The sequence below is a fragment of the Aethalodelphis obliquidens genome, unplaced genomic scaffold (assembly GCF_003676395.1).
Source record: "Aethalodelphis obliquidens isolate GAN/ISIS:26980383/991018 unplaced genomic scaffold, ASM367639v1 scaffold12, whole genome shotgun sequence".
Lineage (NCBI taxonomy): Eukaryota > Metazoa > Chordata > Mammalia > Artiodactyla > Delphinidae > Aethalodelphis > Aethalodelphis obliquidens.
This window is the reverse complement of record NW_020837956.1, coordinates 19,493,039-19,520,909: the sequence shown is the minus strand read 5'-3', so window position 1 is coordinate 19,520,909 and position 27,871 is coordinate 19,493,039. Positions and strand designations below refer to the sequence as shown.

The 27,871-nt window shown below is 48.3% G+C and overlaps 1 protein-coding gene across 1 annotated transcript in view; it reads right to left on the bottom strand.

Moving 5' to 3' along the window:
* Positions 1-344: 344 nt before the first annotated feature.
* Positions 345-27,871, bottom strand: part of CAPN13 (calpain 13) — a 104,181-nt gene continuing 76,654 nt past the window's right edge. Inside the window, 3 exon segments of the mRNA XM_027113917.1 lie at positions 345-670; positions 1,170-1,324; positions 13,936-14,099. Coding sequence (XP_026969718.1) covers positions 345-670; positions 1,170-1,324; positions 13,936-14,099 — 645 coding nt within the window.

The window sequence follows — 27,871 nt, the reverse complement described above, 5'->3', positions numbered from 1 at the left end:
CCCTCCTGAGGGCAGTGGTGTCTACCTCCAGCCCTGCCAACAATGCACACTCACAAACCCGGCTCTGCCTCGGGCCTCCATCACTCCCAGTTGCCTCCATTGCTCCTGCCCTCTGCTAACCCCAGTGCTCTGGGGTCTGTGTAGATCCCGGGGTCCTTCTGGACTCTCTGGGGGCAAGAGAATCGGTGTGGGGTAGGCCACCCCATCTTCCTCTCAGACACCCTCAGCCTCTGTCACCTGGAGCCCTCCTGGCAAGGCCTCTGCCTTTGGAAACTTCTAGAGCAGAGGCAGGCACTGCTCTCGGGGTTCAGAGGAACCTGGCAGGCACCCTCTTCTTCCCTGCATCAGACACTTGTTCCCAGGCTGCCCCCGAGCTGGCTTCGGGTCTGCGGCTCAGTGAATATCTGTCCAGCCTGGGACCAGGCCACCAGCCTCCCTTTGCTGCAGACACTCCGGTATCCCGGAGTCCCGGACGCTCCCTCCTCAGGATACAGGGGAGGAGCCTTTCGGCATGAGCTCCGACCTCCGTGCACCCTGCCTTCCCTCCCCGAGGCCTCCGGCACCTTCTGGCACCGCCAGCGGGTAGGATGGGCAGAACTCCAGGTGTTTGGTGGAAGGCAGTCTCTTCTTGAGTCCACAGGGAGGGACTGGCCCCCCGGCGGGTGGATTTCTGAACCCAGAATATGGGATCCTCAGAGCCCCGTAGCCCCAGCTTTGGTGCCTCGGCTGGAACGGAGGGAAAATCGTACTTGGCCTCTTGTTTCCATCCACTGGCGCTCACTCACTCCGGCGTGCCTGACCCCGCCTTCTTGAGCTGTTCTACCCAGTGGTGTTGCGGTGGGGTGCGGTCAGCGTATGCAGAGGGAAGGGCACCCCAGGCCCCCAAGCCTGGCTCTGCCACGTATTAACTGACGGATAATAATACCCCCTCAGAGATGCGATGTGAGGATGAAATGAATAAATACTTGTGAAGAGTTTAAAACGATGCCTGGCACAAAGTGAGTGAACTCTAAAAGTTTGCTGTTAATCTCGTCACGTTGAATAAGCCACCTCTCCTCTCTGAGCCTCAGCTCCTGGCCTGTAGAATGAGGCTCTAACACGCCACGGTGGGATTCGAGGATTAGCTGAGAGGCAGCGCCCGAGCCCAGTAAACGCCAGTTCCCTTCTACCTGCCTCGGCTTCTGCTATCGTCAGTTTAGCAAGCCCGGCCTCGGAGCAATAGGGCTTGTCTGGATGAGCGGGAGCTGCTGTCCCTGGAAGGCACTGTGCTGGGCAGGCCGAAGCAACATCGGCAGCAGAAGGACCACGATCCACCTTTGCCTGACTGGAAGCAACAGGACAAAAGCGTTACGGCGCCTGAGTGCCTTCCGTCCACCGGGATGAATCCTGGGCAGCGACGCACAAGGCTTGGGGTCCATGGACTGTTGTACAATATTTGGCAGGAGCCTGAGGCCTCCCTTGGCCGCTCTGTGTATTGAGAGAGGCAGGTGACGTGAGCCTCCATCTGATTCTGGCCGGTCACTCCCCCTCGACCCCATCCAGTGCCCATTCTCCCTCTCTCTCATTCTAATGCTCTCTCATCAACCTTTCATCTTGATTATAGTGTTTTTTTTGGGGGGGGGGGTTGGGGTTTCTTCTTGCTCATGGCACCAGATTTTGTTATTCTCTGGCCCAGCATATTCATTCCTCCCAGAGGCACTCCTCTGCTCTGCCTGGAGAATGATGATGAAGTGACATCTCCATGGAAACAGATGTGGATCCCACAGTTGCTTAGCGGATGTGCTGCAGGATGATGTAAGCCATGCTGTGGTTTCCCGAGGGGCTCAGTACCCTTTGATGTGTCTGTACTAATGGGGCTGGGGTTTCTTCCCTTGCTTCTACCCTTTTTATGTAAAAGTAAAAAGCAAAAAGAATGGGAAATGTACCTTCTTTGGGAGGAATGCTTTTGTAAGGAGAGCAAAGTGTTGGGAGTCAGAACTGGGTGTGAATCAGAGGTAAGATGATGAAGGTGACAGGTTGCTATGGAGAAACAGGCTGGGGGAACCTTGGAAACTGTCCAGAAGGGGATGCTGCTGGCTAAGGAATACTGAACTTTTCCACTCCACTGTAAGGTGCTATAGACCTTTCACCTTGGACAGCCACTGCTCCCACCAGAGCAGCCCTGCTATTTGCCTCGGGCAAGAGCACAAATAGAGGCCACACACCATGCTTCTAAATACTTAAAATTATAAACCAAGTCAACAGATTGTTAAATAAAATATATTCTATCCTCTGACGTTGGCAACTGTACTAGCAGAATAATGCCCACCCCAAAGATGTCCATATCCTTGTCCCCAAAACCTGTAAATATGTAATGTGGCATTAAGGTTGTAGACAGAATTAAAGTTGCCAATAACCTGACTTTATGATTATACATTATATCCTGGATTATCTGTGCGGGTCTAATGTAATCCCCAGGGTCCTTAAAAATGAAAGAGGGGGCAGAAGAGAAGGTCAGGGTGATGAGGTGTGAGAATACTCTACCAGCCGTTATTGGCTTTGGAGATGGAAGAGGCCACAGGCCAAGGAATGCTGGTGGCCTCTAGAAGCTGGAAAAGGCAAGGAAACAGATTTTCCCTTAGAGCTTCCAGAAAAGAATGCAGTCCTGTTGACACTCAGTGAGACTTCTGACCAACGCACGAACTCTAAGATAATAGATCTGTGTGGATTTAAACCACTAAGGTTGTGGTAACTTGCTATAGCAGCAACAGGAAACTAATATAATAGTCGTGCCATGATGGCCGTGGGGAGGGGCACAGACAGAGGAGGGCCATAGGGGGTCCTGCTAACTGGTATGGCCGGGAGAGGGGCCTTCTCGCCTGCATCTAAGGGCAGAACTGGTACTATCATAGGAGAAAAAAGAAAATCATTTCCTCCCGTTTCCCTTCTTCAGTAGCCCTTTCAAACCAAGACAAAACAAAGAAAAAGCCCAAACAAACCAAACTAGCCAAAACCTTCACCATAAAGCCAAAGCCAGTTCTCCACTTGGCAGGAGGGAGGAGAGCAGCTCCTCTGTGTTAGAAAAGATGGTGAGGCCTCAGGCCCTATTGGATGCCCTTGCTTATCTGACTTCACCATGAACTAGCCCCAACCTGGTTGTGCCTCAGGGTTTTCCCCTGCGAGATGGGACTCAGAAAGTACACCCAGTCAGGATGACTTCGCCTTTCTTTCCCCTCACCTCTCTTGCAGTTTAGTAAATTGTCTTGCTTAGCTCTGAGGGGTGTGTTCTGAGCAGTCAAGAATAGCAAAGGAATTGGTGGTAAACGTTCTCTCCTCTCTCTGCGGATGTCCCATGTCCTGCAGGTCCAGGGTGCATCCCACCTCCTCCAGGAAGCCCTCCCTGACCTCTGCCATCCATGCTCATCTGCAGCACTTTCTGGCTGCAGCCCTTTCACAGCCTTGTTTTCTTCTCTGTGAATAGTGACACATTCTGCATATTTAGTATAAACGCATCTGTTCGATGACTGTTTCACGCCTCTAATCCCAAACAGGTGAAGCACAACGCTAGGCACATTGCAGACCTCGCCAAATCACTGTCAGTCAGTTGATTATCAGTTAAAGTATTCAAGGCACAGAACACCTGGTTACAAATTCAAATCAAAGCCTGAAATAATTTGTAACGTGTAGGTTTACCTGCTCTGCTGAGAGCCATGGCTTATTTGACTGCTTGCTTTTATAGCCTCCCGGACTCCTTCCCTGGGTCTCCTTGAACATCTCCACGTAGACTCATCCTTGCTGCAGTCCCTGGGTGGACGCTTTCCTAAGATGGGGAGAATTGAAAGTTCAGTGGCTTGGGGGATTGTCCTGGAGCCAGCCTGGCTAGTCCTTCTCTGGCCTTGATCTCAGGTCTACTAACAGGCTTTATTCTGAAGGCCACATCCTGCCTCCGGCTCCTGTTCTAGTTGCCTCTGGACACCCGGGGCCTCGACACCTGCCCGGCCCACATTCTGTTTCCTCTACGACTCACCCTGGATGGAGTCTGGGGTCCTGCTCCTGAGGCCCTGTGCCCCCTGTGTGACCTTCACGCGTCTCCTGCCGTAGGAATACCTACTGACATGCCTGCCAGGACGCCCACTCCGCACCTCTAGCCAGCTGCCCTGTCATAGCCACCTGCCTGTCCCATCTCCTCTGTACACACTGTGGCTTCCAAACAGGATTGACTACCCTCCTGCCTGCTCTAGGTCTGCCCCCTCAAACCTCACCTTACCTGGTGCCGGTATAGCCTTCAGGTACAGTCTCTTCCTTGCTTAGCTCTGGCTTACATCTTTATTCATTTATTCATCCACGTAGCCACTCACTCATCCAGCAAATATGTGCTGAAACCCCGCTCCGTGGCAGGCAGTGTGCTGGAGGTTGGACTCTGTGCTCCAAAAACTCACCAGCCTCTGAGCCCGAGGCTTCACACAATGCCCCTCCCCGAGGCTCCACGTGGGGAAATTCCCTTGAATGATGGGTCTGATTGTGGCCACCTGTAGTGCTGTTAATAACAATTAAATTGATAACACAAGGCAGAACAAGAGAGATTAGATTACACTTCTAATCCTGATAGAATTGTTTGGTATAGTAAGAACTCACAGTAATAAACAAACTAAGCTGTAGGAGCTACAGTTAATTTTTAGTTATTTAATCTAACATGTGCCACAAGTCTTTCAAGAAGTCCTGGTTGAGACCTCTTTACATCCAGGAGTCCAAGAGGAATTGTCTTTAGTTAGTTCTAGTTCAAGATAACCTGGTGATCCGTGTGAGTGACAGTGAGACAGCTGGGCCCATTTCATAGTGGACACAGTGCTAAGACATTATTGTTCCTCCACCATGAAGTCAAACTAGAAATCTGAGCATTAAACATTTTAATACTAAAAGCGTGGCACTAATTACACACTGAAAATTTCATATTTCTTTTTGCATCCTGAAGGGTATCGATAAGGGCAATATTGGGCTTCAGCTCAATGTTTAACACTTGGCCATCTACCTCTGGCCAAGATGAGTATTTGCCACAGCTCTAAAAGGATTCCACTGAAGCTTTTATATTTCTTTCCTCCAGATATTTTATCCCAGTTAAAAATAGCATCTCACGCCAGAGCTGAAAACAGGTTTCTCCTCTCTTCCCTTCCTCACTCACTCTGGTTCTCAGCCTCCTCCTGAATCATGGCTGTGGAGCTAGTTCACTGAGATGTCCTGGAGATGCAAGGCAAGAAATCCCACATTGCCTCTGGGGAAACAGTGTCAGCGGTGCCTGTCCCACTGGTGTCGAACCAGCCCAAGTCAGGTGCTTTTAAACCAGATGGTGCTGCCTCTTTCCCCCTCCCAGCCTTCTTCCGGCGAAGAGGAAGGACCCCAGGTTTTGTCCTGGTTGCAGGAAGCCTGGAGTCGCTCTCCGGTCGCTATTTAGCCACCCAGAGCAGATCCGGAGCCCCGCACTGCACTCCACGCTCTGGGTGGAGTCTGAATTGTCGTGGAACGGTCCATATCGTGTCTGAAAGGAGGCAGAAGAGTGGGCAGCAACAACACCCCACGCTGATGGCAAACACCTGCAGCTTTAAGCGCTCAGCATCCCCACAGAATCACAGTGAACAGGTGGTCCATATTTTCAAGTCAGCCTGGCTTTCAAACGTCCGGTCACTTGCCTGATGAGTTCACGGCATCCCTGTGAGCCAGACCCCTTTTACATCCGGGGACCAGAAAAAGTCACAACAGCCAGCAGAGTCACCTTACTGGCTGAGTAAGGACACAGGTCCCTGAGCTAGCTGGAACTGTAATGCCATCAATGACATTCTCTCTACCCTGGGAACCTCCTACAGGAACGTGTACGTTACCCCTGTGGCCACACGCATATTCCCTGCCTTCACTATAACTTCCATCTTGTCCCATTTTTTTGTTTGTTTGTTTGTGGTACGCAGGCCTCTTACTGTTGTGGCGTCTCCCATTGCGGAGCACAGGCTCCGGACGCGCAGGCTCAGTGGCCATGGCTCACGGGCCCAGCTGCTCCGTGGCACGTGGGATCTTCCCGGACCGGGGCACGAACCTGCGTCCCCTGCATCGGCAGGCGGATTCTCAACCACTGCGCCACCAGGGAAGCCCCCCATCTTGTCCCATTTTTGAGAGCAGTTTGCTGTGTTTGTCTGCCCAATGGGCTGCCTTTGTTATAGGTTATAAGCAGTTTCTTTCCAAAGTTTCAAAGCTTCCTTTTTCCTTTGGGATTACATTTTATATTTTCCATGCAATTTGCCTTTCTGGGGGAATGTTCTTGAGGGTGAGTAACTTTGGTTTGCCCAGATGGTCTTCCTTTCAACCACTTTCCATATTTTAAGGATCCCTTATTCTTACATTTTTTTCAAAGTGGTGTGTTTGATTTGAGATTTTAGGCCGAGACACTGCTTTTTACTGCAAATTCCTGCCCGTATGCTATTGTTTCATCCTTTGAGGTGACTAGGTGAAATCTGCCGTTAGCTGAGATCATCAGGGCACCGTTTCTCAAAGTAAGATCTGTGCCCACCATCAGTGTGTTCCCTAAAAATGCAAACTGCTGGGTCTGGTTGCAAACACATTGACTAAAAATGTGGGTGGGGCAGGAGGAGGCCCTGGAATCTGCATTTTCCCACAATTGCAGCAGGTGATACTTGTACACGGTAGAGTGTGAGAACAGCCATTCCAGCTGAAGGAGTGAGCTTCCTAGATGTCCTCGGAGCCTGCTTTTCACTGCACATCTCCTCAATCCATGGGACCCATGCTGTAAGAAGGACTCCTGTGTTGGGTTTCCTTGCCTGCCCTTGTGGCTTTCAGTAACTTTCATATTGTGCAGAATCCTGATGCCATTCTGAAGGCAAGCTGTACTATCTTAGTTGGACTCCATGGAGGTGAATCTGGCCACAGTGCCTAGGATGGGGCTGAGTGGGCAGAAGAAAGATCGGTGCTTCCCCACATTTCCCAGGTGGAAGCAACCTAAAAAAATGATGACATTTGAATTGCACACCGAGATTAACAGACGAGACTTCCTGAGGCTGCAAGACGCTGGTCTAGAGGCTGCAGCCTCCACAAGCCTGGTCCGGCCGCCCCGAGGGCCGAGGAGATGGAACTCTCAGCACACACACCTGTTGCCCATTTGCCTGGAGCCCCGCATAGATGTCTGTTGCTCTCATCCAGATAAGAAATGGATGATGGCCGGTAGGAAGAGAGAGGCGGGGATGAAGCAGCAGATGTTAAGGGTGGGAATTTTAGACTTAACCAATTAGGGACTTCCCTGGTGGCGCGGTGATTAAGAATCCACCTGCCAATGCAGGGGACACAGGCTCGATCCCTGTGGAAGATCCCACATGCTGCAGATCCCATGCACCACGACTACTGAGCTTGCGCTCTAGAGCCCACAAGCCACAACTACTGAGCCCTCATGCCACAACTACTGAAGCCCACGTGCCTAGAGCCCGTGCTCTGCAACAAGAGAAGCCACCGCAATGAGAAGCCCACGCACGGCAAGGAAGAGTAGCCCCTGCTCGCCGTAACTAGAGAAAGCCTGCGCACAGCAACGAAGACCCAACGCAGCCAAAAATAAATAAATAAAATAAAATAAATTTTAAAAAGCCCAACCAATTAAATGGGGGGAAGATAGAAGGGAAGGCATCAGAAGGCTGTGAGTTCTGAGCCCAGAGGGAAGTGAGGACTTGGACAGAGTAAAGACAGAGCCCGGTCTTATTGCTGCGGGAGCTGTTCCTTTACTTCTCACCTGTCTCCTCCGTGTCCTGGCTGAAACAACATGCTCTTCTCTGGTCATCTGTTCCACGGGCTCCTAAGATAAACTGGCAGAGAGCGACGCTCTAGGTGTTGGAGCGGACCGCGGCTTTCTCCTCCCCAGCCCCTTCTCTCCTACTAATGATGGGTGAGGGGAGTAGCCTGCATTTCCCATTTTTTTCCTTGGTCGAGTAAGGCACACACAAGCTATGTACCTTGTTCCATGATTTGCCAGGGCTGAGGCGGGGAGTTTATCTCTGGCCTTTTTCCTTCCTAAATCAATGTTCTGTGTGTTTTTGCAATCACCACTGACACCGCCATCTCAGCACATTGACTGATGACACATTTGTTCTTTATATTCTCCTAGGCTGCCCAAGGCTCCCGGTGTGAGCAGAGTACTCTGACTCCCTGCAGACCCGTCCCGGGGTCTTTTGTGCTCCAACACATCACCAAATTCTTTAGTTCACAGTGCAACACCCTCTGTGACTTGCACCCCCAAATCCACTTGCTGGTCCTTAATGGCAATGATATGCGGGGTCAGTTTCCAGACAGGGCAGACCCAAGAGACAACTTGGCTTTAAACCCAGGGGTGGATTCTGTTTTACGGAGCCTGAAGTCTATATAATTTCGGAGAGTGTCTTTAGGAAAAACAAAAGAAACATATACTACTTATGCATAATTCACAGCAAACGCGGGACTGTGCAATTGAGGGGCCCTGGAGGTTACGCTCCCTTAGCTCTCCAGTCACCTGCCTCTGCTCAGGGTTGCCGATGGCAGGCAAAACCTAGGGTCACTTTTCCCTTCTGCTCTCATCTTGCCTTGCGGAAGTGCAAGATCACAGTATCCTTGCATTTGAAAAAGGCAGTGTCATCCCAAGGCCCCAGAGGCTCCATTATAAATGTCAAGCTAATTATTGGATGATGAGATAATAGCTACAGTGTGTGCCGTCTGGGTCAGCTGCTGCTGCTGCTACCAAAATACCCCACGGATGCCAAGTGACATATTTGCAAAGATGGGAAGGACTAAACGCTTCAGGCCTGGATGGTGAAAACAAGCTCCCAGGTCGCCTCTGGCAGGGAGACACCTCCGAGGTAGAGGATGGGCAGCGGGGTGGCTGGAAGAAGCTGTGGCAGATGAAAATCTCTTTCCTGGGGAGAGGGTAGCAGCAGAATTTCCTGAGCCTGCGAAGCTCTTTACATGCATTATTTCTTTTCATCCCCCCACCAGCCTTTTAAGGTGGGAGCTATTGTTATCACTAACTGCTAATTAAAAGAAGAACTGATGGGCTTCCCTGGTGGCGCAGTGGTTGAGAGTCCGCCTGCCGATGCAGGGGACATGGATTCGTGCCCCGGTCCGGGAAGATCCCACATGCCGCGGAGCGGCTGGGCCCGTGAGCCATGGCCGTTGAGCCTGCGCGTCCGGATCCTGTGCTCCGCAACGGGAGAGGCCACAACAGTGAGAGGCCCGTGTACCGCAAAAAGCAAAAAAACAAAAGAAGAACTGAGGCCACACCACACAGCTAGGAGGTGGTGGAACCAGTATTTGAACCCAGAACTCATGGGGATGACCACCCTGGGCTACGATCTCCTCTCTCTCCTTTTTTTCGTTTTTTTCCCCCACATACACGGGAGGCTTGTGTTTATAAATGACACAAGACCTGCCCACAGGACTTCCCATGGGCGGGACGGTATGAGCAGTTCTGCGGCCAGCAAGGTGAGTCAGTGGTGCTGCCCCTGTGGTCCCCAGTGAGCGCTTTGCAGACGCGCTCTGTGGAAACGCAGGCACTCCACGGAGGTTGCCAGGAAGTGGGGGGTGGGAGGGGAGGGAAGGAGGGCATCTGATGGGGAGTGGTGGGTGGAGCGGTCAGGGAGCTGCAAGAAATGCCCACTTCCAATTCCAGCCAGAGCAGCGCCACCTTCACCTCACGGGCTGGGCTGGGCTTCCTGATAAACTTTGTGTTTGAGCGAAGGTATCTTCACCCCCAAAATGTTACAGGACCACATGAGTCCTCCCAGCCCTGCACCCACCACACTGGCTGTTTGGGTGGGAGGATCTCACCAGGTTCTGCAGGGAAAGCAGATCCCGATCGTCTCTGTTCAGGCAATCCAGTGAGGCTTATGAACCCTCCCCTGAGCACCATTTTCAGATGCGTTAGAGAGAAAACATAAGATTACAGAGGAAACCAACTACACTGAAATACAGTTATCAAAAGATTTTTGAAAACATCAAATTTGCGATCTAGTAACACAGGTGCTTCTTTAACACGTTCAGCAAGATCCAGTGACAGGCCTGTCAACCAGCATAATTCCCAAGCCGTGATGAGCGTAAACAATAATCGAAGATATCTGCAACCAGTACGCTGTGATGGGAAGACGGGATTTCTGCTGGTGGCAAATCACAGACGCAGCTACAACATCTGAGGTCCTCTGCCTACATTCACAACAGCAGAAAATGCTAAGTTCTGGCCAAAGGTTAGCGAAAATAAAGGTGTAAAATTTTTTCCCATCCAAGTGTCCAGACCCTTTGAATTCTGTCCGTGGGCCCCCCAGCCCCTCATGGAAATCCATCAGCACAGCGCATGTCAGACACCTGAGTTTGTAGCCCTAATTATCAGTGTCGGTGAGCTTTTGTGGAGCAGCTGGCACAACGGCCTGGCTCGGTGGAGCTCTTTGGGGCTCGTTCTCTGCTCTTAGTCCTGGTGACCATCAGGGTGGGGGGGCGGAGGAGGGGAGGGGCGGCATTTCTCCACGTCTCTGCTCACTGGATCGTGATCAGGTGCCTCTGGCCCTGAGGCTGTCCTTTAACTGTCCCTCCGCCAAGGAAAGCTGCAAAAGGAGGCCCGCAGCGTTCCATCCTGGGTCCAAGGGCTTTATCCATTGCCCCATGACCAGAACACTCACTCCTGACCCAGCCTGTCCTCAGGCGCACACACTGCAAGCTCACTCCCAAGAGGGAGACTCCAGAAGGATCCATCGGGTAGCTCGCTCTGCTGTGTCAAAATAACAGACCGTCTCGGCTGCAAAGACATGGGATTAGGCAGCCTTCAGAGAGCTATTTTGGGGCGCGTGGTTTCGTTTCCCTCCCTCTGATGCTTTGCTTCCAGCCTCATTCACAGAATGCCGCGGGGGTCACGGGAGCCGAGGAGAGGGTGGCACTTTCTCCCCGGCACCTATGGTGGAGCGCGGCGGGTGTAGGGCACGGGGCTCAGCATGCCTCCCCTACTTCTCGGGAAGGAACTGCTAGTTGTTTGCAACATCTCAGAAACCCCAGAGCAGTGTCCACTCACCTCTCAGGTGGCCCCGTGTTTTGAGGGGCTCAGGCTGGAAGATGGAAAAGGGCAGGGCAGGGCCTGGATGAGCCTGGACTGAACCAAGAATGTCAGAGCTGGAAGGGACCCCACAGAGCAGGCAGCCCACCCTCCTCATTGCCCAGATAAGCAACCTAAAGCCAGGTCCCGGGGGTCAGGGGCAGAGCCAACACTGGCAGCCCTCAGGCCTCACCTGGCCTGAGCCTCAGGCGGATCTCGCCCTTGAGGGCTCAGTGAACCCCCTGGACTGTGCAGTAGCTCCTGCCACCAAGTCTCTACACAAGAGTACACAGATCTCCTGCCTGCAGACTTTCCCTGTCTCACCTGCCCCTGCCGAGCTGGAGCGATGCATCCTCCTGCCTTGGTGCCAGAGGTGCGTTCCATCCCTGCCCCAGCACCACCCAGAGCTGGTGCCACTCCCAAGGGTGGCTTTGCCTGAACTGGGCTTGGGGATGAGGGTGGGACCACATCTTGCTCTTTGAACCCCCGGTGCCGGCCACAAACCTGAGGGTCAAAGTACGTGTTCAGAAAATACTGACCGACTTTATTAGGCGCCAGCTGTGTGCCCTGCACTCTGCACCGCCCAAAACATAAATGCTCTTAGCCTTTGGCAACTTTATAAGCCAGGAGGAGAAACAAGATACCAACCCTGCCAGGCAGGAGAGGAGCTCACTGAACTGGACACACGAATAAGCAAGATTTGAGGAAACAGAAGAGCAACAAAATGCAAGTATAGTTTCTACTACCTCCAAAGTGAAGCGTGCCCACTGATTCATGTATTTGAATGTGCGGTCACAATGTTGGTCTTCTATTTATATTTATTTTTAGCTTTTTACTTTGCTGTGTTTATATTTTTGGAACGTTTTAATGTGCATCATATATTTGTGCGTTATTATACAAATAAATTAATTCATGCCATATAATTTAGAAATACACATTTATTGGAGGGCATGCTGAAAGATGTTTTACTGATAAGAGTATTGGATTTAAATGGGTTTAAACTGTGCTGGGTGAGAGCCTTCTGGTGAAGGGAGAAGCAGGAGGGGTCTGTACCCCCTTCCCCTGACCCCGCTCAGCACTCTCACTTCTTCCCAGAAGATAAGGCGTGCCATCTGAGCTCTGGACTAGCCATCTGCTGCTCCAGCCCCTGTCGCCCGGAGCCATCACCCCCCAGGCCTGGGCAGTGAGGGGACGGGGCTCTCAGTCTGCCCTGCCCCCTCACGAGGGCCTCAGCCCTGCCTCCGGGGAGAGGTGCTCCATTGCTGGAATGGGTCTCAGCCCCAGCCGACCTGGGAGAGCAGTTCCGACGTGGGGAATGCAGATGGAATGACTTTCTGTTCAGCTTTCCCAACAAAAACCACTTGGAATTTATGTCCCTGCACACACTGTTCCACGTTTCTGCGCACATTCTTCCCCCTGCTGCCTAGAAGCCTTTAAATTTGCAAACAGCCCTGCTTCGGCACTTGGGAGGTCAGAGCCATCCATCACCCCCGTGTTTTATTTCTACAGGGATTCTTGAAGTCCCCACGGAGAGCCAGGCTTGGGGATGGGTACCTGCGATTCTAGAGAAAGACGACCGGAATGGGAACAGGGCAGAGACTTTTTTTAGGACCTCATTTTAAACTTTGTGCCAGGTACCAGGCTGGGTACTTTGTAATGTAATTGGTCCTCCCGGCAGACTTGGGAGGTACAGATTATCATCTGCAAAATGAGGAAGTTGAGGTGTGGTAGGCTAACATTCCCTGCCTCTGCCTGGGATGTCCACGCTCTAAACCACAGAACCTGTGACTAGGTTCCCATATATAGCAAAGGGGCTTTGCATATGTGATTAAGGACTGGGGATGGGGAGGCTGTCCTGGATTACCCAGAGGGACACAATGTCATCCCAAGTACCCTTATAAGAGGGAGGCAGGAGGGCCAGAGTCAGAAAGATGCGGTGATGGAAGCAGTGGTCCAAGTGATGCAAGGCTCAAGCCAAGGAACGCAGGAAGCCTCTAGATGCTGGAAAAGGCAGGGAACTGGATTTTCCCTTGGAGCCAGAAGGAGCACAGCCCTGCAGACACCTTGATTTTAACCCAGAGAGACTGATTTTGCCACCTTTCCTCAGAACTGTAAGGTGAAAAGTTTGTGCTGTTTAAGGAGCCAAGTTTGTGGTCATTTGTTTCGGCAGCAATAAGAAACGAATACACAAGGCATTACTTTTCCCAAGGCCACAGAGCTGGGGAGTGGCAGAGGTGGGATTTGAACCCAGGTGGGTCTGACTCCACGGGTCCAAAAGATGTTAAGAAAGTTTTCAACGGCGCTCAGAGCTGATAAGCTGAAGGTGCTATTGCTTGGCCAGGTAAGAGAGGTGTCCCAGGCCCGTGGCAGAGGTGGAGGGACAGATGCACTGGACGGAGGGGTCCAGGCTGAGTCAGGAGGTGAGGGGAGTATTAGGTACCGAGAAGCTCACAAGTGCAAAATGGCTCTATCCTTCCTCCTCGAGGACCCACGATGATCTGACAACCCTCTGTTCCTGCAGGGCTTAGGACGCAGGTTCTGCCCCTTCAGTGACCGCAGCTGGCCGAGGCTTCTGCCAACAGACAGGGCTGGGCTGGGCTGGGGGCGGGGCAGCAGGGCTTCTACGCTCTTATATGTGGAGGCAGGGTGGTCTCCCATGACACTCTCAGAAGAGGCCATGCCCAGCTCTGCCATGACCAACCATGGGACCCTGGATTAATCACTGAATCACTCCTGTCCTCAGTCTCCCCATCTAAAAACTAGGATGACGATACCTACCTCATAGGGCCACTGGAAGAACTGACTGCACGTGGGTCTAAGGGGAGCTGAGTCTCAGCTGGCATGCAGAGCTGTGGTGGTGACCGTACCTCCCCTTTGTCAAGGGCTGGTAGGTGCCTCTGCTGTACTGGTGGCCAAATGATTTTAATGGTACCCTTGTGTCCAAGTCATGGTCCTTAGCTCCAGCTTCAGCCACCACAGCTGGTGGATATGAGCCCATGGGGCTGCCCTCCCGTTCTGAGCTTTCACTCCCCTGTAACAGAGAGAAGTGATCTCTCAAGCTCTTCCCTGTGGGGGACATCTGGCGACCTAGCGCCTCTGGCCAGCAGCCCTTGAAGGGCACCTTTGCTCCTGCTACCCTTCCCCTTGTCCAGAATGCTGGGGGATGCTGGGCACAGACCTCCCATCTCGCTCTCCGTCCTGATCGTTGTGGCGCGCACCGGTGCGGGGGTGGGGACGGCGGACAGAGGGGCAGCAGGACAGAGCCAGCAGTGGCAGGCTCTTCAAGTGATTCTTCCCGGATTTGTTTTGAAAGTTTCATTCGGTGACACATCTACCCATGTCACTATATTTATCTGTGAGAGAGGCAGGATATTTTTGAACGGATGTAATTTCTGGCTCTTTCCCTCCAAGAAAAAAAAAGTTTCTCATTCCTATTCATGTCTTCCTGCCTCTGCTCCTGCCTCTTCCACACTTCTGTATAAACACACCCATGCACACACACACGCACACAGCAAGGCAGACATTTGGTTCAACAACTGCTATTCTGAGACTCTGTAGCTGACTCAGGCCTAGGTAACGTAATGGATAAACAGACAGAAAGGCGGATAGACTGAGAGAATTGAGAGGAATTGAATAAATGACCAAACCCACAGCGAAGAAATTGTGGGTTTGGGTGCTTATTTTTTTTCTCTTGCAACTTCACTGAACACGTGCTTAATAGGAGGAAAACTGACTGAGGGCAAGAGAGAAGGCCCCAGGGGGCACCAGCCAGGGGCTGCAATGAGCAGTTTGCTCTCTGACTTTGATGGAGTTGCCAAGAAGACAGACCAGGCTCACAGCTGACCCAAAGCTGAGTGTGGGAGTGAGAAACCCGAAGCCAAGTTCAGGATGGCAGGGCAAGCTTGAGAAGCAATAAGATGAACTATTACAAGGATGAACACCTTCAGCTCTGCATTCACATGAAAATAACCAGCAACCTGCAAATCTCTCCAGGAAGTAAATCAGGGAGGTAGGAGATGGGGAAACAGGACTCAGGCCTCTGTAGCTGTGCACAGATTCCGGGTGTGAGTGTCAGGCAGCCAAAGTCATGGAGATTTCCTTCTATGTTCCTTCTAGAAGCTTTACAGTTTTAGGTATTACATTTAGGTACGTTTAGAGTCATCTTGAGGTAATTTTTGTATAGGGTGGGACCTATGGCTTGAGGTTTGCTTTTTACTTTTTTTGCATATGGATATTCAATTGTTTTAGCATCATTTATTAAAAAGAGCATCCTTCTCCATTGAACTGCCTTTGTACTTTTGTGAAAATCAGTTGACTAAATATGTGGATCTTGGAAATTCCCTGGTGGTCCAGTGGTTAAGACTCTGCACTTCCACTGCAGGTGGCATGGGTTCAATCCCTGGTCGGGGAACTAATATCCCACATGCTGCATGGCGTGGCCCAAAAAAAGAAAAATAAAAATGTGGATCTATTTCTGGATTCTTTCTTCTGTACCACTGATTGATGTGTGTATATATATATATATTACACATAAAAATATATTTTATATTATATAAATATATATTACATAAGATACATTTTTTCCAGAAGTATACATACATATAGAATATATATCATATATTTATTTGTATATATTTTATATATTTATACTTATGAACATTAGTATAAATACATTATTATTATACAGTATTATTATTAATATTTATATTTTCCTCCAAAACCACACCAACCTCATTACCGTAGCTTCATAGATAGTTTAGTAAGTCTTGAAATCAGATAAGTCAGTTCCTCCAGCTTTCCTCTTTTTCGAAATTGCTTTCGCTATTCAAGCTCCTCTGCCTTCCCATATAAACGTTGGCAGTAGCCCGTTAATTGCTATTAACAGTCTTTGCAGGGAGTTTTATTGGACAGCAGCACACAGATCATCTTGGGGTGAACTGACACAATAACAGGCCCTCACTTTAGGGCTTCTCTTTGCACCTTTGCTCCCTCTTAGGGAACATTTCTCTTCCTGCCCTCGATCATCCCCCAGCGATGGACTGCTGTTAGCTCTTACTCAACACTTGCTAGCCTGTGGTTGGGATGGAGTGGGAGTCGGGAGGCAGCCTCTGCTGTTCTGCTTCAGTTTCAGTCTTAGGCAGGTGCTGTGTCTTGGATGGGGGATAGTTCAGTGATTCTGTCCCTCCCCCATCAGTAGGGGACTTACTGGTCTGCAGGTAGTCTTGCCCCTCACCCCCAGGGTAGAGGGTTTTACTCTTCTCCCAGCTGCCATGGATCCTGTGCCCTAAGGACAACATGGTTGGCTGCCCTTTCCCCAATGGTTATATATTTTTTCCATAAGGGATATGGGGAGAAGGATCTGGGTGGAACTTCATGCTTTTCTAGAAGCACTGTTCCCCCTCCCCAGACCTGAACCAAGAGAGAGGTCTTCCCAGGTCTCTTAACCTCCCCCGCTCTTTCTTGTGAGCATCCGGTGTGTTCCATGGAGAAGAGCCTGCAAGCGGGTGTGGATTTCCCTGAAGTCTGCAGCTCCCAAGGGGGCTATACATTCCCACAGGCCCCACATGTGGCCTTTAGTAGTTCATTAAGAAGTTTGGTTGGATTCTTCTTTCCTTCTTGTATGGCATCCAACATCTATAACAGGTAAGCAAGGACCTGTGATCCATCTCTCCTTGGAGGTATCTATTATGCCTTAGATTTCAGCTTAGTTTTTTGCCTTCCCTCTCAGTTCTCTGATGAGTTCAAGAAAAGGGGTCCTTTTGTAAATGATTTGGCATTTTGGGGGGTAAGGGTGAGAGCAATGCTTTTTGCAGAGTTCTACACCCTAAGTGGGAGCCAAAACTCCAACAGCCTTTTGCATTTAAAAGTCTAAAAGCTGGGACTTCCCTGGTGGAGCAGTGGTTAAGAATCCGCCTGCCGATGCAGGGGACACAGGTTCAAGCCCTGGTCCGGGAAGATCCCACGTGCCACGGAGCCACTAAGCCCACGCGCCACAACTACGGAGCCTGCGCTCTAGAGCCCATGAGCCACAACTACTGAGCCCACGTGCCGCAACTACTGAAGCCCGCGCGCCTACAGCCCGTGCTCCGCAACAAGAGAAGCCACCGCAATGAGAAGCCCGTGCAACGCAATGAAGAGTAGCCCCCACTCGCGGCAGCTAGAGAAAGCCCGTGCACAGCAACAAAGACCCAACGCAGCCAAAAAATAAATAAATAAATAAATAAAATTTAAAAAGTCTAGAGGCTTACTTTATTGAGCAATGTTAGAAAATCTTTAAAAATAGAATTTGTATCTTGACTTTGGATTCTTAGACAGTACAAATCACCCTATGCATAGTTAAAGCAGGAGACTAATAAAGGTCTTCATTTCTGTCTCATGTGACTAGTTTTCTTTTTGTTCATACATATATCTTTTTAAATTTAAGTGTTGGATAGGATATACTATCACACGGTTCAAAATTGAAAAGGCTGTACATAAAAATCTCCCTCCTATTCCTATTCCCCCACCACCTAGTTCTCTCTACAGGAAGCCGGTGTTACAGGTTTCTTGTTACCCTTTCAGAACTATTTTACGCAACTATAAGAAAATACCTCTATTCTTTCCCCACTGATTTTTATACAGATGGTAGCATACTCTACACACGGTTCTACTGCCTTGTTATTTCACCTAGCAATGTATGTTTTGGAGATCTTTTTCTGCTCTTTTCTCATTTTAGTGGCTACGGAGGACCCCACTGTATGGGCTACCATTTCTTTAGCCATTCCCCATTGACGGACACTTAGTTTTACTGCCTTTTACACTGTTTACAAACAGTGTTGTAAGGTCATTTACCTTCTTGGCAGAGATGAGCTGTAGCATAAATTCCTGCTCATGGAATTTCTGGGTCTCAGGATATGTGTATTTATATTACAGATATTGCCAAGTTTACACCACATGAAGCTTCTTATCTGCAATGCATAAGAGTGGCTGTTTCTTACACCTTTGCCAAAACAGAGAGCCTTCCCATCCTTTTGGATCTTTGCCAATATGATCAAGCAAAAATAGTATCTTAGTGCAGTTTTATTTTTAATTTTTAAATTTTTACTTATTTTTTTATACAGCATGTTCTTATTAGTTATCTGTTTATACATATTAGTGTATACATGTCAATCTCAGTCTCCCAATTCACCCCACCACCACCACCACCACTTCCCCACTTGGTGTCCATATGTTTGTTCTTTACACCTGTGTTTCTATTCTGCCCTGCAAACCATTTCATCTGTACCATTTTTCTAGGTTCCACATATATTCGTTAATATATGATACTTGATTTTCTCTTTCTGACTTACTTCATTCCGTATGACAGTCTCTAGATCCATCCACGTCTCTACAAATCTCCCAATTTCATTCCTTTTTATGGCAGAGTAATATTCCTTTGTATATATGTACCACATCTTCTTTGTCCATTTGTCTGTCGATGGGCATTTAGGTTGCTTCCATGACCTGGCTACTGTAAATAGTGCTGCAATGAACATCGGGGTGCATGTGTCTTTTTGAATTATGGTTTTCTCTGGGTATATGTCCAGTAGTGGGATTGCTGGGTCATATGGCAATTCTATTTTTAGTTTTTTAAGGAACCTCCATACTGTTCTCCATAGTGGCTGTATCAATTTACATTCCCACCAACAGTGCAAGAGGGTTCCCTTTTCTCCACATCCTCTCCGGCATTTGTTGTTTGTAAATTTTCTGATGCTGCCCATTCTGACTGGTGTGAGGTGATACCTCATTGTAGTTTTGCTTTGCATTTCTCTAATAATTAGTGATCTTGAGCAGCTTTTCATGTGCTTCTTGGCCACCTGTATGTCTTCTTTGGAGAAATGTCTATTTAGCTCTTCTGCCCATTTTTGCAAAGGGTTGTCTGTTTTTCTAATATTGAGCTGCATGAGCTGTTTATATATTTTGGAGATTAATCCTTTGTCTGTTGATTCATTTGCAAATATTTTCTCCCATTCTGAGGGTTGTCTTTTCATCTTGTCTGTAGCTTCCTTTGCTTTGCAAAAGTTTTAAGTTTCATTAGGTTCTATTTGTTTATTTTTGTTTTTATTTCCATTACTCTAGGAGGTGGATCAAAAAAGATCTTGCTGTGATGTATGTCAAAGAGTGTTCTTCCTATGTTTTCCTCTAAGAGTCTTATAGTGTCCAGTCTTACATTTAGGTCTGTAATCCATTCTGAGTTTATTTTTGTGTATGGTGTTAGGGAGTGTTCTAATTTCATTCTTTTACATGAAGCTGTCCAGTTTTCTCAGCACCACTTATTGAAGAGACTGTCTTTTCTCCATTGTATATCCTTACCCCTTTGTCATAGACTAGTTGACCACAGGTACATGGGTTTATATCTGGGCTTTCTATCCTGTTCCATTGATCTATATTTCTGTTTTTGTACCAGTACCATACTGTCTTGATTACTGTACCTTTGTAGTATAGCCTGAAGTCAGGGAGTCTGATTCCTCCAGCTCCATTTTTTTCCCTCAAGACTGCTGTGGCTATTCAGGGTCTTTTGTGTCTCCATACAAATTTTAAGATTTTTTTGTTCTAGTTCTGAAAAAATATCAGTGGTAATTTGATAGGAATTGCATTGCATCTGTAGATTGCTTTGGGTAGTATAGACATTTTCACAATATTGATTCTTCCAATGCAAGAACATGGTATATCTCTCCAACTGTGTGTATCATCTTTGATTTCTTTCATCAGTAGGTAGGTTTATTCCTAGGTATTTTATTCTTTTTGTTGAAATGGTGAATGGGAGTGTTTCCTTAATTTCTCTTTCTGAACTTTCATTGTTAGTGTATAGGAATGCAAGAGATTTCTGTGCATTAATTTTGTATCCTGCAACTTTACCAAATTCAGTGATTAGCTCTAGTAGTTTTCTGTTGGCATCTTTAGGATTCTCTATGTATACTATCATGTCATTGGCAAACAGTGACAGTTTTACTTCTTCTTTTCCAATTTGTATTCCTTTTATCTCTTTTTCTTCTCTGATTGCCGTGGCTAGGACTTCCAAAATTATGTTGAACAATAGTGGCGAGAGTGGACATCCTTGTCTTGTTCCTGATCTTAGAGGAAATGCTTTCAGTTTTTCACCATTGAGAATGATGTTTGCTGTGGGTTTGTCATATATGGCCTTTATTATGTTGAGGTAGGTTCCCTCTTTGCCCACTTTCTGGAGAGTTTTTATCATAAATGGGTGTTGAATTTTGTCAAAAGCTTTTTCTCCATCTATTGAGATGATCATATGGTTTTTATTCTTCAGTTTGTTAATATGGTGTATCACATTGATTGATTTGCGTATATTGAAGAATCCTTGCATCCCTGGGATAAATCCCACTTGATCATGGTGTATGATCCTTTTAATGTGTTGTTGGATTCTGTTTCCTAGTATTTTGTTGAGGATTTTTGCATCTATATTCATCAGTGATATTGGTCTGTAATTTTCCTTTTTTGTAGTATCTTTGTCTGGTTTTGGTATCAGGGTGATGGTGGCCTCATAGAATGAGTTTGGGAGTGTTCCTTCCTCTGCAGTTTTTTATAAGAGTTTGAGAAGGATAGGTGTTAGCTCTTCTCTAAATGTTTGACAGAATTCAGCTGTGAAGCCATCTGGTCCTGGACTTTTGTTTGTTGGAAGGTTTTTAATCACAGTTTCAATTTCATTACTTGTGATTGGTGTGTTCATATTTTCTGTTTCTTCCTGGTTCAGTCTTGGAAGGTTATACCTTTCTAAGAATTTTTCCATTTCTTCCAGGTTGTCCATTTTATTGGCATAGAGTTGCTTGTAGTAGTCTCTTAGGATGCTTTTTATTTCTGCAGTGTCTGTTGTAACTTCTCCTTCTTCGTTTCTAATTTCATTGATTTGAGTCCTCTCCCTCTTTTTCTTGATGAGTCTGGCTAAAGGTTTATCAATTTTGTTTATCTTCTCAAAGAACCAGCTTTCAGTTTTATTGATCTTTGCTATTGTTTTCTTTGTTTCTATTTCATTTATTTCTGCTGTGCTCTTTATGATTTCTTTCCTTCTACTAACTTTGGATTTTATTTGTTCTTCTTTCTCTAGTTCCTTTAGGTGTAAGGTTGGATCATTTGAGATTTTTCTTGTTTCTTGAGGTCGGCTTGCATTGCTATAAACTTCCCTCTTAGAACTGCTTTTGCTGCATCCCATAGGTTTTGGATCATCGTGTTTTCGTTGTCATTTGTCTCTAGGTATTTTTTGATTTCCTCTTTGATTTCTTCAGTGATCTCGTGGTTATTTAGTAACGTATTGTTTAGCCTCCATGTGTTTGTGTTTTTAACGGCTTTTTCCTTGTAATTGATTTCTAATCTCATAGACATTTTGTTCAGAAAAGATGCTTGATATGACTTCAATTTTCTTAAATTTACCAAGGCTTGATTTGCGACCCAAGGTGTGCTCTATCCTGGAGAATGTCCCGTGTGCACTTGAGAAGAAAGTGTGATCTGCTGTTTTTTGATGGAATGTCCTATAAATATCAATTAAATCTAACTGGTCTATTGTGTCATGTAAAGCTTGTGTTTCCTTATTAATTTTCTGTCTGGATGATCTGTCCATTGGTATAAGTGAGGTGTTAAAGTCCCCCACAATTACTGTGTTACTGTCGATTTCCTCTTTTATAGCTGTTAGCAATTGCCTTATGTATTGAGGTGCTCCTATTTTGGGTGCATATATATTTATAATTGCTATATCGTCTTCTTGGATTGATCCCTTGATCATTATGTAGTGTCCTTCTTTGTCTCTTATAATATTCTTTATTTTAAAGTCTATTTTGTCTGACATGAGTATTGCTACTCCAGCTTTCTTTTGATTTGCAATTGCATGGAATATCTTTTTCCATCCCCTCATTTTCAGTCTGTTTGTGTCCCTAAGTCTGAAGTGGGTCTCTTGTAGACAGCATATATATGGGTCTTGTTTTTGTATCCATTCAGCGAGCCTGTGTCTTTTGGTTGGAGCATTTAATCCATTCATGTTTAAGGTAATTATCGATATGTATGATCCTATTACCATTTTCTTAATTGTTATGGGTTTGTTTTTGTAGGTCCTTTTCTTCTCTTGTGTTTCCCACTTAGAGAAGTTCCTTTAGCATTTGTTGTAGAGCTGGTTTGGTGGTGCTGAACTCTCTTAGCTTTTGCTTGTCTGTAAAGCTTTTGATTTCTCCATCGAATCTGAATGAGATCCTTGTGGGTAGAGTAATCTTGGTTGTAGGTTCTTCCCTTTCATCACTTTAAATATATCATGCCACTCCCTTCTGGCTTGTAGAGTTTCTGCTGAGAAATCAGCTGTTAATGTTATGGGAGTTCCCTTGTATGTTGTCATTTTTCCCTTGTTGCTTTCAATAATTGTTCTTTGTCTTTAATTTTTGTCAATTGATTACTATGTGTCTTGGCATGTTTCTCCTTGGGTTTACCCTTCCTGGGACTCTCTGTGCTTCCTGGACTTGGGTGGCTATTTCGTTTCCCACGTTAGGGAAGTTTTCAACTATAATCTCTTCAAATATTTTCTCAGGCCCTTTCTCTCTTTCTTCTCCTTCTGGGACCCCTTTAATGCGGATGTGGTTGCATTTAATGTTGTCCTAGAGGTCTCTTAGGCTGTCTTCGTTTCTTTTCATTCTTTTTTCTTTATTCTGTTCTGTGGCAGTGAATTCCACCATTCTGTCTTCCAGGTCGCTTATCCATTCTTCTGCCTCAGTTATTCTGCTATTGATTCCTTCTAGTGTAGTTTTCATTTCAGTTATTGTATTGTTCATATCTGTTTGTTTGTTCTTTAATTCTTCTAGGTCTTTGTTAAACTTTTCTTGCATCTTCTCAATCTTTGCCTCCATTCTTTTTCCAAGGTCCTGGCTCATCTTCACTATCATTATTCTGAATTCTTTTTCTGGAAGGTTGCCTATCTCCACTTCATTTACTTGTTTTTCTGGGGGTTTATCTTGTTCCTTTATCTGGTACATAGCCCTCTGCCTTTTCATTTTGTCTATCTTTCTGTGAATGTGGTTTTCCTTCCATAGGCTGCAGAATTGTAGTTCTTCTTGCTTCTGCTGTCTGCCCTCTTTCTGGAGGCAAAATCAATGACGTCATCTGCCTTCCAGTGGAATGAGTGCTTTGTGATGTACCGGTGTTGCCTATGTGCAAAGTACCTGGGATGAGACTGTATCAGAGCCTTTGGATGTGCTTACTGTATCACTTCTTTCTGCGTGGTACTGGCTGACTAGCAGTCTCAGAGCTTAGGTGTGGCTCCTGAAGAGAAGTTAGGGTTCAGAGAAGGTCTGGAGCCGCTGTCTGATATGATAGGTCGTACTCTCAGTGCAGTTTTAATTTGCATCTGTCTTAGTAAGAGTTAAGCTGGATGACCTTACACTGGTGACAGAGACATTTTAATTTCCCTTTCTGTCCTCCTGTGAGGGTGGGGGGAGGGGTGGGATTGAGCCCTCATGTCCCCTCCAGATTCAGCCAAGCCATCTGTCTTCACTATTTTACATGTACTGGGGTCCTGCATGAGGTCTGATGATGAGCAAAGTGTTTCTGTTATGTTAAAAGTTAGCAAAGTATTGATTGAATGCCATGTATTTTAATTGTAGGAATAAAGACCCCATATTTTATTCCTTGCCTCCTTATATGCCAGGCTCCTTGGAGGAACTCCAGTGAACAGAGGAGTGAGGACTTCTAGGCTGAGAGAGGAGCTAGATTTCAGACACCTTCAGGAAGACACACTCCTCGGAATACAAGCCACGGCCTCTGTTCTAACACACAGGCTGCCAGCACATGGCGGCTCCGGCTCCAGCCTCTGGGCCACAGTGGAAGCTAACACCACAAAAGTAGCTGGACTAGGGTGGGCAGGGGTCTCCCCAGCAGGAGGCAGCTCGCTTCTGGCCAAGGCCGAGCTTTTGTGCTTTGGGTTAAACAGGCAGGACCCCAGGAAAAGTCTGGAGCCCTCTATCCTGAAGAGTGTGAGGGAGTTTAGTTTTTACTTTTTTTTTCAGTATTGCATGGACAGAGGGAAAGGCAACAGGAATCCATAAAGAGGCCCACACCTGGGGGGAGATAAGGGCACAGCTGTGAGCCCAGAGTGGAGGTGGAAAGTGCAGAGGCAGGGGGTCAGGACGGGGGCTCATATCTCCAGGAGGGAGCTGAACCTCCACAAGGGAGTTTGAGCCAACCCTCCTTAGGGGCAGGGCTCCCTGCTGACTTGTGGGTTATAAAAATACTGTGCCTCAAAGATCCAGTCGTTTATCCTGGCTCATGGAGCTGCCCCCTGTACCATCTCTCTGTAAACTCTGCCTGCCTGGGCAGTGCCTGGGACCACCCTGTCTGTCCAGCTGGGCTGGTCCATCCCTGCCAGGGATGCGGGGCTGCCCCACCCCAGCCTGCCTGCCTCCCTGGCCCTGTGCTCCTTCATCTCTCAAGAGCTTGAGCCCCGCACCTGTTGGTGGCCACACCAGGCATCTCTCCTGCATCGGGTACACCTTCTCGGAGCTGCAGGTCCTTGGCCTCTCCCCAGCACCAGAACCGTGGCCCTACTGCAGCCCCAGACCCTGCACAGCCCACAGTGGCTCTCCTGCCATTGCACCACGCAGCCTGTGTGAGGAGCTACTGTGCAGGGGTCCGCGCCTCCTGAGGTGGGAGGGAGAGGAGGGCTGAGGTCGTTACCGAGGGGTGGGGATGGCAGGGAGACACTCTAGGTTAACCACAGCTACCCAGCTCTGATGGCTGGTTAGGTTCCAGCCTCTGCCTTAGGCTCGTTAAATATGTTACCTTCGCACATCCTCATAAGCATCCCTAAAGACTATTTTTATCCCCATTTTTGAGAGGAAGAAACTGAGGCCCTGACTTCAAACAAGAGCATCCCTCTGGGAGTCATGCGGTGTAGAGGGTGGAGGTCCCAGCTTCTCGGCTGTCGACCAGCTGCCCTGTCCAGGCACCGCCAGGCACAGACCCACGCTTCTCCCCGACCTGCTGCCAGTGAGACTCGCAGGAGGGAGAAAAGGAGGTTGACTCTGAGGGACGAGCTGGAGGTCCCCGGTGTGCCCAGCTCAGACCCACTGGGCACCAGGCCCCAGCATGCCACAGGTCTGCACACGTGCGTTCCCAGGAATACTTGGGGCCGGAGAGGTTAGAGGCCACCAGCCGCAAATGCGATCACTGAAGGGTTCAGCCCCAGGAGGATTAGCTGGGGATTTGGAGGAAGTTTCCCACAAACCACCTGGCTCCTGGAGGTGAAGATTCCTTGGGGACCGGAAGAGGTCCTGTTGGATGAGCAGGATCAGACAGGAGGACATCATGTGCTTGCTTTCCTGGGGTTCCCAGCACCCCCCAGAGAGCCTTGGCCGAGGGGATCCTCCCTGGAGACTGGGCCCTGCAGGAAAGCGTACCTGCTTGGGGTCAGGGCCCTGGCTTCCGGTCCCTTCTCCCCTCCTCGGGCCCCACTGTCCTCAACCACCTGGTGAGGCTCCTGCAACCCACCAGGCCGCCAAGTGCAGCGGGCAGGTGCCCGGGCTGCGTGCAGGGGAGCTTTTGATCATAGGCTCTGCTCCATTATGGATCCTCCTGCCTGAGCCCGTCATTCCTCCCCTGCACGAGGCAGGTGACTGAACCTCCCCCCATATGAACTTACAAGGGTTAAAGGAAGGTGTTTATGAGGAGCCCTCATGCACCCAGCATGGTAAGAGCTCAATAAACAGTCTGTGGTTATTGTCACTCAAGGGTCCCCGACAGCACTCACATCATGAGAGGGCTCTGTTCCATGGCCCCATGCTGCCACCTGGCAGTCACAGGGAGGAAAATGAAACTGACTGAAGAGGGGGAGAGAAATAGCTTGTGGAGTTCTTACCAAGGCACTGACGGTCCTAATGCGTTACGTGGACTCTCTCACGTGAGGACGAGATACCTAATAGCTCATATTAAATAAAGTGGTACTGCTATTTATGTGACCAGAAACATTACCTGTGTCATTTTGCTTAATCTTACAACACCCGTTCAGGTAGGAATTTACTTCCTCCACCAAACAGATAGAGGACAAGGTTCAGAGATGTTAAGTAACTCCCCAAGGTCACACAGCAAGTAAATGTTGCAGCTAGAATTGGAACCCTGTTTAGAGCCGATCTCATGCTTGTTTGAGCATCACGTGCTTACCCCCAGAGAAGCTCTAGATCCTCTCATAGGGGAGGGGGATTGACAGGGAGGACAGGTGTGACCATGGAGGGGGACTCAAAGAGAATCAAGCTCTTTGGTCAGGAGGCAATCACTTTTATCCTGGATCAGAGACTGAAGGCAAAGTCACAGCCCTGCAACCTTTGAAGTTATCTAAGCACTTTGCAGACAGGTGTTCCATTCCCACAAAGGTGGGCACAGAAATGGGGATTCAAAAGGCAGAGCCTGGAAGGAAATGCACATCTCTGGGAAGCATGATTAAGGAGACTTCTTCACTTTCATTTTTACACTTTGTGTGTGTTTTATCTCTCTCCCAGTGCATTTGAACTACACTGAATAAGACATAATATCACAACAGGAAGGACCTTAGAGATTGTCATGCTCATAGTGGGCACTCAGTAGTGTATTCAGTGAAAGGAGGAAGGAAAGAATCCAGTCTGGGGAAACTGAGGCACAGAGAGGAGGAGAGGTGCTCCCAAGGTCACACAGCTACCACACAGTTGGGTCTAAAATTTGGGTCTCTGGACACCCACCTGTTCTCTTTTCTATTCCACTGAATGGTGCCCAGAGTGGCTGTAGAGCAGAGGAAGTGGAGGGAAGGCCTGTGTGCCAGGCGAGGGTATGGGGAGCAAGTACGGGCTTCAGAGCAGGGGAATGGCCCGCCAGATTGATGCTTTTTCCAAATAACCAGGGTCTTCTGGTTCCTTCTGTTCGCTATGAGGTTTATGTGGAGAGAGGGAGAGAGGGAGGGGCTGATCTTACAAACCCTAGACCTGGGCCTGTTGTCACATCCAGCCCTGGGCCATATTTGCTGTCCTGTCTTCTGATTATTTAACACTTGGCTCAGTCTTGGTCCTTAGTTCTTACACCTGCCCCTATGCCCCCAGAGGGCTCCCTGAGGGGGACGATGTGGCCAAGAGGAGCACTGCTCTTCTTCCCCTGTCAGGGTCCTCCTGGGTCTACACTGAGCTTACGGGGTGATACCTCCCCTCATTCAGCTGCCAGGGACCCTGATGCCTGCCAAACCCTGGGCTAGGCCCTTTTATAACTTACTTAACAATCTCACAACCACATTAAGAGGCAGTAATTTGGGGGACTTCCCTGTGGTCCAGTGGCTAAGACTCCGTGCTTCCAAGGCAGGGGCCCCGGTTCAATCCCTGGTCAGGGAAATAGATCCCACATGCTGCAACTAAAGATCCCGCATGCCGCAACTAAAGATCCCACATGCCGCAACTAAAGATCCTGCACGCCACAATTAAAGATCCCACATGCTGCAACTAAAGATCCTGCATGTCGCAACTAAAGATCCCGCAACTAAAGATCCCGCATGTCGCAACTAAAGGTCCCGCATGCCGCAACGAAGACCCGGCGCAGCCAAATAAATAAATAAAGAGGCAGTAGGTTTTTTTCTCTTTTAAATAGACTAGTTTGTAGAGCAATTCTAGGTCCACAGAAAGACTGAGGGGAAAGTATAGGGAGTTCCCATATACCCCGTGCCCACCCACCCCTAACCCCTGCCCCCTGGTGGGAGGCATCCCCCCACCAGAATGGTACATATGCTACGATCAAAGAACTACACTGACATGTCGTTATCACCCAGAGTCCACAGTTTATGTTAGG